General features: G+C 35.6%; 1 protein-coding gene across 17 annotated transcripts in view; it reads left to right on the top strand.

The window, feature by feature from the left end:
• Positions 1-13,287, top strand: part of SOX5 (SRY-box transcription factor 5) — a 1,003,105-nt gene that overhangs the window by 895,072 nt on the left and 94,746 nt on the right. For all 17 annotated transcript variants that reach the window (XM_078075751.1, XM_078075750.1, XM_078075752.1 and 14 more), the window contains one exon: positions 2,683-2,768. In XM_078075751.1, coding sequence (XP_077931877.1) covers positions 2,683-2,768 — 86 coding nt within the window. The remainder of the gene's footprint in view (positions 1-2,682; positions 2,769-13,287) is intronic.

Here is a 13,287-nt window from a genome sequence, read left to right as displayed (position 1 = left end):
CTACAATCCAATCCTTGGACCTATATTTTACCTACAGTTAACTTCTAAATGGTATCATGAGGGCTTATAGCTTTAGATTCCAGATATATGCTGACCACTGTCAAATTTATGTCTCTGATGTGAATTCCTCCCCTAAAATCCTGACATGTTTACCAAGTGCCTCACAGAATATCTCTACTCAGATATCTAATAATAATTTCAAACTTAAAATGTCCAAAACAGAATTATTTACCCCCTTCCCCACCTCCCCCTTCCCCAGCAGGCCCAACCTGGTAATCTTGCTTCTCGTTTATGTTTGCAATCCCAACAAAGTGAAAAACATGAAAGTCATTCCTGAGTCTTCTCTTACTTTCTCATATGTAAACAATCATTAAGTTTTGTCAGTTCCTCTTCTTTTTATCCCTTCACTTTCCCCATCATTCTCCATCTCAACATCACCACGCTAGTGCAGACCATTATTTTGTGTTGTACAGAGATGTGCATCTTTTTATTATTGATTCCAGCTTCCAACGTCTAGGCTAAGTGATTTTACTCAGCTCATCTTTTTTCCATGTTCATGGTTTCCTTTATCCTACAGAATAAAGTTTAGATTCTTTAATATTGTTTATAATGTTGTACATAATCTGGCCCCTGATACCCTCTCCAGTCCCATCTACTTCCTTACCTGTGCCCTAAACTTCAGCAATGCGGGGCTATGACAGAACACTCCCTTTTGACTGCAAGTCTTCATGAAAGTTGTTTTCCTTCCAGGAAAGCTCTTCCTTTTCTTTTTCTTTTTCTTTTTTTTTTTTTTTTAAAGCTCTTCCTTTTCTTCTTTGTTTGGCTAGCTTTCACTTCATTCAGATTTCAGCTTGAACATAACTTCTTCCTGGAGACCACCTTTGACCTCTTAGACTAGGTTTGGGACACCCACAGTGTAGTGCCTAATGTTATATACTTCCCTATCTTTACAGTCATTGTATTTTCTACTAATCTTTGAATTATCTTTATTTTTTTCTCCCATTAAGCTGTAAGTTCTGGGAAGGCCAGATCAGCAATGGTGGATTCAGATATTTTGAAGCATGAAAAATAAAATTTGGGGGCCCACTTTAAGAATATATGTAATTATCTATTTATAATCATTGTTTTAAGCATATATATATATATATATATATATATATATATATATAATTTTCAAAAACACACATAGAAGTGAAAAAAAGAATTTTCATTTATAAAAAGAAATCACAACAAAGTAAAAAAGCTGACAAATATAAAAACATATGATCCTTTGAACATACTGCTAGGGGCCTTTCCCAGAACCCCAAATCTTAAGCTTCATTAAATATCCAGTAAATACACCTCTGCATATTAGTCTTCTTTAAAACTCTATTTCTATGGGCGCCTGGGTGGCTCAGTTGGTTAAGCGACTGCCTTCGGCTCAGGTCATGATCCTGGAGTCCCAGGATCAAGTCCCGCATCGGGCTCCCTGCTCAGCGGGGAGTCTTCTTCTCCCTCTGGCCCTCCCCCTCTCATGTGCTCTCTCTCTCTCTCTCAAATAAATAAATAAAATCTTTAAAAAAATAAAATAAAATAAAACTCTATTTCTAGTATCAAGAGCAGTGCTTGATACATAGCAGATACTCATAAATATTTTTGAATGACTGTATTAATTGAGTTATTTTCAGTTATATTTTCCATACATTTACATTGAACAAGTTTTTCACAAACTAGATTACTAAAACAATATGTTTTATATGTTAGAAAATCGTTCTTATAACTTTTTTATTTTTTACTATGGTAATAGTTCAAATATTGATAATGTACATATCTGTTAGCATATCATTGGGCTCTATACAAAAAGTGTATGGACTTCTTTACTAAGTGGAAAAAATTTGCATGAAAAACATACCCTATAATCTTCTACATGTGTATATATGTATATATATTTGTGTGGTTTCTATATCTTTATAGATCACATGTATTAAAACTTTAATTTTGAATTACTAAGATTTTGTTTTTTCAGATATCACCACAAACAGAAACCCTTCAGGGAGAAACCATCTATTTTCTGTTTTCTTTATAATATGTTTTTATAAACATTTATCTCTGGGATAATAAAGATTCCAGTATTTTATATAACAAAAATGCATAAAATGTTTTCTTTGCTATGAATTTGTCCACAAGATATTATTTAAAGAAGCTATTTGAATTGAGACAGTAACATTACATTCAAAAGATGAGCTATTTGGCTTAAATCTTTAGTTTGTTAAAATAGAATTAAGTTTAGTTAAGTTCCTTTTATAATAACAATTTAAATGTGCTGAGAGTTGGTGTGCTCCTATCAAGACTGTTAGGGTGTGTGTGTGTGTGTGTGTGTGTGTGTGTGTGTGTGTGTGTGTGCGCGCGCGCGCACGCGCGCACAGCCCTCTGATCAATGCACACTTTTTCCTCCCATTTTCCTAAATACATCATGAAAAAAGGATGAGGTTTCCGCCTTAATTGCTTGTGCCTTTTATTCACATTCCTCTCTCAGCCAGAATTGTGAAAAGAGTGTTAGTAAAAGGCTGCACAATAGAGCTTTTCATTAGGCCCCAGCAAGGCACACAAAAGAAGGCTTTTGGAAAGAGTGAATGCACGAGTTTAATTTGCAGGTGGAGAGTAGATGAAAGGTGCTGACACCTCTATTATTCTCTTACTTAGGTGACCCTTACCCTGTTCAGCTGATCCCAACTACCATGGCAGCTGCTGCCGCGGCAACACCAGGCTTAGGCCCGCTCCAACTGCAGGTAAGTCGGGAAACAATGCAGGAGAGACCAAGGTTAAGTAAATATCGAAAACGGCTATTATCGTGTTAAAGTGGAATAAAACTACCGAGTGATATTTGTCTCACCCTTTTTTTTGTTTTTGAATTTACTTGCACTGATCCTCAACCAAAAGTTGAGATGTTGATCCTTTTCATTATTTGTAGCCCTGTTTTCTGTACTAAAGGCAGCTTATTGTAATTTTTTATGGCCTGCTATGATTTGACAAAAATGGGTCTAATTTTGCTTTGAGGACTGTGTAACATAATTTCATCATAGAATGGTCCTCATTGAGATAAGAACAAAAACTGTCCACGACATTCAAACAGATTGTTATGAATCAAGGCAACTTGACAAAAATTACATTTAAAAATGTTCAGGACACCAAGTATTATGGACTCCGTAGGTCTTTTTATTCTCCTGCTAATGCCAACTCCACTGGGCAAGCAAAGATAAGTAAACCAAAAACGCAAGCACCTAAACGAACTCAACTTTATCCAGACATCCCAGTTAAGACCTTTGTAGCCCTGAATAATACATATTCTCATATACCCAAGAATGTCAGTGATAATTTTACTGTAATTTTACCAGATGTCCAAGTGATTTTAGAAATTTTGTCTCTGGAGTTGGAAAGAATATCAATAATATTATATTAAAGGTATCTTTCATTATTAACTATTTAAATCTTTGAATCAGCATCCTGCAAAATCTTCCCTAGTTTCTGTCATTATGGACTTCATAGTTATGCAATTAACAGGAATAACAGATCATCTAATAATAGAATTAATCTCCCTGTGAGAAGTTTTATATTTTCGCCTGCCTGAAAGACACAGTATGCCTGTGAACCCAGACATAAAGCAGTTGTGCTTAATAAACTTAAATTGCATTCATGAAAGTGCATTGTCATGATAGATGATCTTAGTCTGTAAGGAAAAAATAGAGTTTTATATTGTAGCATCAAGAGACAGATACATCTGGTCGGCATAGGGGATTGTTGGAAGCCCTGCTGGGTTTCTGAAAACCCAGTCGAGTCTCACAGGAAGAACTCGCAAGGAACTGAGACATACTATGTTCTACAGAGGTTAATAACAGTCATTCCTATTCTACCTTTTCTGCGAAAAGCTACAATGTGAGTGTTTGTTTCTCTGAGCTGGAAATACCTTGGGAAGTGTTAGAGCCATGGGGACAATTAGATTAGCATAATATTTGTTATCCTTTGCAATAACGACAATACGGGAAAGTGGTTGCAAAAGGTAAAACTAAAAAGAGTAGTGAAATTAAAAGAAGAGGCAAGAATATCCAGCAATCCCTTGGATTAATGGTGAGAGAAAGCAAGAGCAAATTGGAGGCATCTGCTATGTTTCATTGTAGGATTCCAGTAGAAAGTAGCTTCATTAGGCAACAATCCAAGCTTCTTTTCCTATAGAGATACTATTAAAATATTTGAAATTCTTTTATTTCCATCCTTATAATATGTCAGGTTCCCTTATAAATTTTTTTTTCATTTTCAGAAAACAAGAAAAAGACACCAAACGTATTTGCTCATGCTTTCACTACAATTTGGTCTATAAATAGAATAAAACTCTTTTTTATATAAGTGGCATTGTACCCATAAATGAGTACACAAAATACATGAGTTTTAGTTAGGGTCTCAGTAAACCAGCACTGTGGTATAATAGGAAAATTAATAATCCAAAACTCTTTTGTGGTAAGCCCTTAGCTACTGTTAAAACATTTACACACACACACACACACACACACATTTTTTGCTCATGATTTAAAAATGGTACTCAAATGCAAACACATTTCAAAAGAATGTCATGGCAGACTATCTGGCTTTTCTTTGAAGTGGGCTGACTCTACCCTTTGCTAGGACTTCTACTACTGACTTTGCCACTCATATTCCTGACACTATATTCACAGATCCCTGACCTTGACTTCAGCTTTCCCCAGAGCCGCAAAGGAGACTATAATACTTGCCTTCTTCTTGCTTGAAGGTGACAGTCAAATTTGATTCTTCCCCCACAGACCTGCCCCGATGGGTCAGAGACAAACTAACTACAACACCTAGTCAGAAGGTCTTATCTTAACCCTTAATCCAACATCCGTCCCAATCTTGAATACCTTTTTCTGAGAAGTTTCATTTCAGTGGGGTGTAATGTTTGAGCTAGTTTTAATTTTCTTCAAACTCTGCTTTTAATCAGACTCCATCAGATCCCCATTTGCTACCTCTTAATCATACCATGAGTAGGTTCCATCACTTCCAGGTCCTTCTCAGACACTAAGATTCTCTTCCAGTTATTAAGATTTAGTCCTAGATTCTTATGCTAGGTTCTTTGGCAAGGCTTTCATTTCATTCTTATTACAACACCTCATGTTATGTATTAATATCTCCATTTGAGAAGAAAACTGGGTCACAGAGTCCAAAATCCATGATTTTTAAACAATTATAGTTGCTTCTCCAAGTACGGGAGATTTTAAACTTTGGAGACATTGCCCCTCTTAGGACATTTGCTAACTCAGTAATAAGCTAATCAAATTATAGCAATAATGCTGATTAATTGGCACTCATACAAATACGCTATATGCATCACAGTGCTGGAAGAAGTAACCAGATTCATAAGGACAGCTATCTACTTCAGGCTGCATTTTCATTTCATCCCTCTTTACACAGATACATGTTAATTCAAGCCTCTCTTTTTGAACAGCCAGATCTAAGGATTGACACTATAAATATTATTCCTACTCATCATTGACTTTGTTTGCCTGCCATTTGTGTTTTCTTTTGAAACAGTCTTTGACATGTAATTGTTCATAACCTGGATAACATAATGTTAAATAGAACCAAAAAACCACGACCTTCCTTAAAGAAAGAATAAAGATGAGTACAGTTATGTTAAAAGACAAGCAAAATGACATGTTTTAAATTAAGCCACTATTTATTACTTAATATTATTTCACATTCCTGGATAAAAATAATGAAATTCTTGCCATGTCATAAAATATACCTTACATTTTAAAATCACCTTATTTACGTACTGTAGGAGCAATTAAAGTAGTGTAGGCAATGTGATATATTTAGTTTTATTTTTCATGAAGAAAAAATAGCTTAATCTGGATTATGTATACAAAGCATACAAAGTAACACGTGCCAAGGCACTATTTTATTTATTTCTTTTTGAGGTGCCTGGTTGGCTCAGTTGGTAGAGCATGCAACTCCTGATCTCAGTGGTGTGAGTTCAAGCCCCATGTAGGGGGTAGAGCTTACTTTAAAAATATATATAAAATAAAAATTGATTTTTACAATGAAATATCTGTCTGTTTCTTTTGCTGTTCAGTCTTTCCTGAGACTCAGATCTATATAGACAACTATTTGTTGGCTGTCAAGAGGAAATATGTAGGTGTTTACAGACAGTATAAACTGAGTACAAAATGTACCTTACCAGTTCTCTTTCTTGCCCCTAGACCTGCTCATTCTCTGGTCTTAGCAAATGGCTCCATTCCATCTATTGCTCAACCTGGAAAATGAGAGCTATCCTTTTCTCCTCTTCCTCTACACGTACTCATTCACTGTCTATTCACTACACCTAATAAATACATTAAGGATCCATCCATTTCTTTCCATCTTAACTAGTACCCTTCTGGTCAGGCTACCCGCACTGCTTGCCTAATTTACCACATTAGCCCCTGAACTGGTCTGTCTTCATCTCACCCCCCCTCTGATGCTCTCTTTCTACTCTACATTAGTCGGATGGATCTTTCTGATTTTAGAAAATCTGATCATGTCCTCTTCCTATTTGAAGAACCTTAAACAACTCCCTGATGTTTTCAAGTTTTCTGGATCTTTGCATGTGGTGTTTCCTCTTTCTGGAACCCCATAACCCACCACCTTTACCAAGCCAACTGCTATCTCCCTGAGGTTGCAACTTAAAACATCACTTTTTAAAGGAATACTTCATTGTCCCCAAGTCTAGATTAATGGAACACCAAAGGCATCGTTGGCTCATGGAAGAAAAAAATAAGTAGTTTGAATTCAGTAAGATATCCATTGAAATTTTATACCTATTCTAATGTGATGACATAAACTTAGGAAAACATTATATGCCTAGTACCATGTTTAGCACTACAGTATTTTCTCTACATGTATTTAAAGAAATATTTTTATAATAGTTTTGCTCCATACTACCTTATTCAGTCTGCTCCAGCTACACTAAGCTCTTTGCTGTCCCTTGACCTGCCGAGGTGTGCTCCCACTTTAGAGCTTTATATTAGTTGTCCCTCTACCTGAAATACTCTTCCCTCTGCCTGGAAGGCTCATTCTCTCACCTCATTCAAGAATTTGCTTTAATGTCATCTCTCGGAGGCCTACCCTAACTAACCTGTTTAAATCACAAAATAACCCTCCCAGAGATACCACATTTTCTATTTCCCTTATTCATTTTTTTTTCTATAGCACTTGTCATCTTCAAACATAGTATCTAACTTATTATGTTTTTTATTTGTTGTCTGTTCCAAATATTCTCTAAGCTTCACCAGAGCAGGGACTGTCATTTTTGTTATTGTTGTTCAATAATGAATCTCCGGTGCTCAGATTAATGCCTAGCAAATAGCTGGTGCTCAGTATGTACGTACAAAATGAAGGAAACTATCGTGAGCTAACGGTCATAATCATTTTTAATAATATAACAAAGCAGTATGTGATTAATTTCTGGGACAAGTGATATTAATTTAAAGACCTGGGAACTTTATATTTTTCAGCCCCTCCTGGAAGATTCTTAGTATATGAGAAATCCCTAGCTCTGTCTCTCCTGTTCTATCCCCCCATTTATCTCATCATAACCATGGGCTGCTGCATAAAGAATGTGTTTTAGCATTTATTACAGTTTATGTAATTCCTTTCAAGTAATTAGAATTTACACAAATAAAAAAGACCAAACATTGTAATGTTAGACTATTCTTGTATTGTTTGTTAATGTATGTATGACATACATAAGAATATGAACTGCTGGAGGTACTTTGACTCAATACAGCTCAGCTTACCTACACAACACTAAAGTAAGTGATTTCTAAATAGTGGAAGGGTGCGGGCGCCTGGGTGGCTCAGTCGTTAAGCGTCTGCCTTCAGCTCAGGTCATGATCCCGGGGTCCTGGGATCGAGTCCCGCATCGGGCTCCCCGCTCTGCGGAAGCCTGCTTCTCCCTCTCCCACTCCCCCTGCTTGTGTTCCTGCTCTCGCTATGTCTCTCTCTGTCAAAAAAATAAAAAATAAAAAATAAATAAATAATGGAAGGGTGCATTATCAAAATAGTAACTATCCATTCAGCAATATCATATACTGGGTTTACCCTTTTATGTTATTTCCTCCCTTCTTTTTTTTCCTTCAGACTACCTTTTTTTTTTTCTTTCAAGAGCCAGTGATGCTCTTGACATTTGTTCTCCTGATACTGTCTCTTTTTAGAGGAGGGATTGATTTGTATAGAAAACTAACATAGCTTCATTTCAGTATCAAAAAGTAAGTATAATTATTTAAGCCAAATGAAGTTACACTTTGAATCTTTTGGAGTTTTGCGCCTGGATAAAATAAGCTAAGTGAATCATCTATTTCTAATTAATTAAACCAAATGATGGCAACAGTCCATCGAACATTCCTTTCTCATATTCGTTGTTGTTAATTTTCATTTTACCTAATGGGCAGCATGAATTTTTTAAATAGTAATAGTTATAATGTAATATATGCACTATTTCTATTTTTTTAGCTAGGTTTCTAAGATTTGAAATTAGAAGGAAATATTTATCCATTTATTTCTCACTTTATAAATACAGTATTTGTGTTGGCCAAAAGATGGTTGCCACCTGTTCTACCTATAGGAAGCCAAAAATGTCGACTCCAACCAATGATTAATAGTGATAAGCAAAGGGAAAAACATTGAAATTATTCTTGGATGGTCATATTTTACTCAAAATAAGCAAGTAGCATTCATTCAAGATTTTTTACTGAATTGGGGAAACTTTTTAATGAATTCAGTAGGATTACTTTTTAAATCTGTAATAATATTTTTGGAATAAAGACTCAGAATTACAAGTTGTCATAATTGAAATCACATGGGGCTATCATTCCAGTAACCAGTACCATCAGTAACATGCATTCTCTGGGACTGAGAAAATGAGAGATGACTCGTGATCAAGTTAGAGAATGAATCATACAAAATATCAACGGAAATCAATCTTTTTTCATAGCTATCAAAGGTACATGGAAGTCCTGGTGGAAATGGCTTAAGCTTCTATCTGATAGAGAGTAACATCAAGGCAGACATGGATGAAAAACTGAAGTTCATCTTTTTATCAACCTCCTGCCAGTCTCCGAAGGAGGTCAATAATTATGACAGGACACAGATAAATGTTTCATATTTCCCAGAGCACTGTAAGTGACTGAGCATGGCTTTATGTGTCTGACCAAGAGAAACGCCCAGAAAATCAATAAGGGAGAAATAACCATATGGAGAGGTCTGGATGTAAGGATTTTTACCTTCTTATTGAAAGAATTACTTACAAGGGTGGTCTTCATCTTTACCTACCTATGTACTGTATGATTCAGTGTAACTTTTAGGTGATCGTCATTTCATACAGGGTGAAAAATGCTCAACTGCTCCACATTTCAGTCGCAACCCTGGTGCGCTGTTTGCTGTCGGTCTTCTGTCTGCATGAGTGAGCTTCCTTGCAGGTTAAAGGAGTGAATTCCCTCTTTTCCTCTCCCTTCGACCCTGAGCCTGCAGGGCAGACAGACAGAAGCACACATATGATTAATACAGCACAGCTGCAAGTGTGAGTCATTTGCATATGTATTAATAGAGGCAAAAAACCCAACAATTAAATTATATACAGAGACATTCTGCATACTAAAGAACATATGCAAATAGGCCTGAAAAAGTGCAGCCAACATTTTCTCTGACTTTTCCAAGCCCATATGGGCTAGAGTCAGAACCCAGCAGTGTTCAAGAATCTCCTTTAAGGACGAACTGGTAGGAACTACTTTCATGGTTATTACCACCCCTAGGGTTCCCGGGAGCTGTTTTGACATTTGGACAATGGAGACAGTATAAGCAGTGTCTTTTTCATGCTATTTCTGTATTTCCTTGTTTCCAGCAGTTCCATGGTATCTCATTACATGCTAACAGAAACACTAGTACATGTGTGCTTTTCCACAGAACCCATCTTTATTGTAATGGCCAATCAAATTAATGCTAAACTTTAAATTGTATTTGAAGTCCTATCTTTGCTCACACTGAAGTAATAAAACTATTTGTCAGCGCCAGGTTTTCCGCTCCCAAGTCAGTCCATGCCCATTCCTTGATGGCATTCTATGTTCTCTTAATCAAAACATACTTAGGTTGCTCTAAAATGTTTCATGGCTAATTACCATACATAAAAGGATTGCAAGGCTCGAGGCCAACAGTAGATTCAAATCTAAGAACAATACCAATGTATTGAAATTTTCAAAGTGTAAAGTCTTTTCATGTTACCAAGAAAAACAAACTACACAATTTTCTAGTCTTGGCTTATATATAAGAAGAGAGAGCAACTAACAGTCTTCAGATTCAGATTGTATTTATAGTAGAAATTTATTCTTCAAACTAATTGTCAAATTAGGTGATATTACTAGTATCCTTTAATTTATTCAAGGAACCTGTCATAGAGAAAAGCTCAACTTTAGGAGTAATATTTCACATAGGTAAAAGTTATTACCTTAATAGGACCAATAAGAATCTTGAACCTAGGGGTGCCTGGGTGGCCCAGTCGGTTAAGTATCTGCCTTTGGCTCAGGTCATGATCCCGGGGTTCAGGATCGAGTCCCACATTGGGCTCCCTGCTCAGTGGGGAGTTTGCTTCTCCTTCTCTCTCTGCCACTCTGCTCATGCTCTCTCTCCCTCTCTCTCTCTCAAAGAAATAAATAAAATCTTAAAAAAGAAAAGAATCTTGAAACTAAAGAACCCAAATGAAGACAGATGCCCCTAAGAGGAACAAATGCTGGTGTTTGTTGATACTGGAAAACTGTTGAATATTATCCTTGAATATTATCCATTATTTGGATGCCTAAGTCTCAGAGCATGCAAATGGAACATGCAAATTACATTACATAGAACTGGTAAACATAGGGCAGAAGTCTTTGTAGTTAATTGATTATATACAGAAAAATTTAGTCTCTCAGCAGGGGATAATTAGAAAATATAAAGACTAAAGCAAAAATTTTTATTATATTAAGGCATTATCCATAGACTAATATTTTAAGAGGCACTATTGCTTAGTGAGAGGCCTTATAATGTAATGGTTAAAAGTGTGGCACCTGTAACCATCTGTGCCTTCAAGATCCAAGGTTCTGCTATTCACCAGCTCTGTGACTTTGGGCAAGTTACCTAACTTCTCAATCCCTGAATTTTTTGTCTATATAATGTGGGCATAAATGATATCTTATTGTGAGGATTAAATGAGATAATATACATAAAGGCTTAGAGCAATAAAAGTATTAATTGCCATCTATCAAATATTATGTGCTAGGTAATAATAAATGCTTGGTATTATTAGTTGTTTAATAAGTGTTATTAAATGAAATTAAAACTACTTCTTTCTAAAAAGCAGTCTCGCAAATTAGGACTTGGCAGACTTACCTGGATTTACTTTGCAGGGCAGCAGGTAAAGCAAGTTAGTAAAATTGAGGCTTATCATCTTATTTATGAGGAAATAATTGTATTCCCCTGTGTGGTGTAATTTTAAGACCCATCACAAGACTCTGGAAAGCAATGAGTTTACTTATCCCCCCAAAGTATGAGAAGTTACTTGGAGTATAATGTTCTATATTTTGCTATTGCTCACTATCTCAATATTTATATCTATAAAATAAAAATAATGCCTCCTGTTGAGTCCTGTTTTTCCATGTGTATAATACAAATGAATTGTCTCTATGAGCCGCCCAGAACTATTCTAAATAAATACCTTATAAAATTTAAAATAAGTTATTTACATAGATGCCTTTAATGTAATATGCATTTTTAAATAATATAAAAAAGATTTTCTGGTATCACTCTTCAAAGCTTACTCTTTTTCTAGATATATTAGCAGAATATATACTCTTATTCTACTCTGTTGTCTATAGATACTAAACTATTTCTCATATAAATTTGAGAAAATTTATGAACTTTTCATCACTCCCTTTAAGGAAATAATTCCTATGGTTTCAAACTTGAATGTGGAAGCAAATTATTTTTATAAACCCCATAGTATCCTGAAAATTGTATTTACTCAGCAAATATTTATTCTTTGTAAGTGCTTAGGCTAGGCATCATAAGGAATGCAAAGATGAAGGGCAGCTGGGTGGCTCAGTCGTTAAGCATCTGCCTTCGGCTCAGGTCATGATCCCAGGGTTTTGGGATCGAGCCCCGCATTGGGCTCCCTGCTCCACAGGAAGCCTGGTTCTTCCTCTCCCACTCCCCCTGCTTGTGTTCCCTCTCTTGCTGTGTCTCTCTCTGTCAAAAAAATAAATAAAATCTTAAAAAAAAAAAAAAAAAGGAATGCAAAGAGAGTTGGTTAGGAATCCTTAATGGACTATGGAGGAGCTTGAAATTTAAAAGAATGAATGGAGTACGAAAGTGGAATAGAACTTGAAGAAAGCCACAAAACCTCCTGTCCTATCAAGTATATTTGAAATGGAAAGGACCTCAGAGACCATTCACTGAAAACAAGTTATTTCAAACTATTCACAGGAGCCCCTGTGGCTCCAAGCACCCCAAACAGTACATTCATTTTTATTTGTTTTATAGATCAAGTTATACTGACTAAGACTGTTTGAATGAAAGATTCTGCTGCTAAAACAAAATTTTAAAACCATTCTTATAGCCCAACTCTTTAATTTTATTGATGAGGCAATAAAATCTAAGAGTCTAAGTGATGACCTGGCTAAATCCAATATTACAGAAGTGTACCACCTGGAATCCTAGCAACTGAAAGCTAAATCTAGCTTCTTCCTATTTTACCATGGTATTCCTAAAAATAAACTCATACATTCATATATATTATTTTTAAGTTGTTTTGTATAAAAGAGGGAAGAAAAATTGCTATTTTTGCTTTTAGACTATTAAATTAAGGATGAATAAAACAATGGGTAGGATTTGCATATTAGTAACAATGGCAACCTTCTGAATTGCTTTCATTTTGCTGAGTTCAGTGATTGTGCTCTGTGAATTAATTCTTTTGTGAAAAGCTATTGAAAGATCAAGGAATTCAGAAAACAAAACAACAGAGAAGCATGCTGTTTCATATCTATTTGTTCATAGAAGGTTCAAAGTGAGATTGTTTACATCACAAGTCTTGTTGATATTTTATTTGCTTCTTAGAAGAAAGATGGTATTCAAAGATGATTATGTAATCATGCAGATAAGATTGTGTAGTCATGAAAGAACTGTTCTGAGAGAGAGACCAAGGAGAAAAACCACATTACAATTTTGAGCTGTGTT

This window comes from Halichoerus grypus, chromosome 6 (assembly GCF_964656455.1).
Source record: "Halichoerus grypus chromosome 6, mHalGry1.hap1.1, whole genome shotgun sequence".
Classification (NCBI taxonomy): Eukaryota; Metazoa; Chordata; class Mammalia; order Carnivora; family Phocidae; genus Halichoerus; species Halichoerus grypus.
The sequence above is the reverse complement of the archived record's forward strand: the minus strand, read 5'-3'. Positions and strand labels throughout refer to the sequence as shown.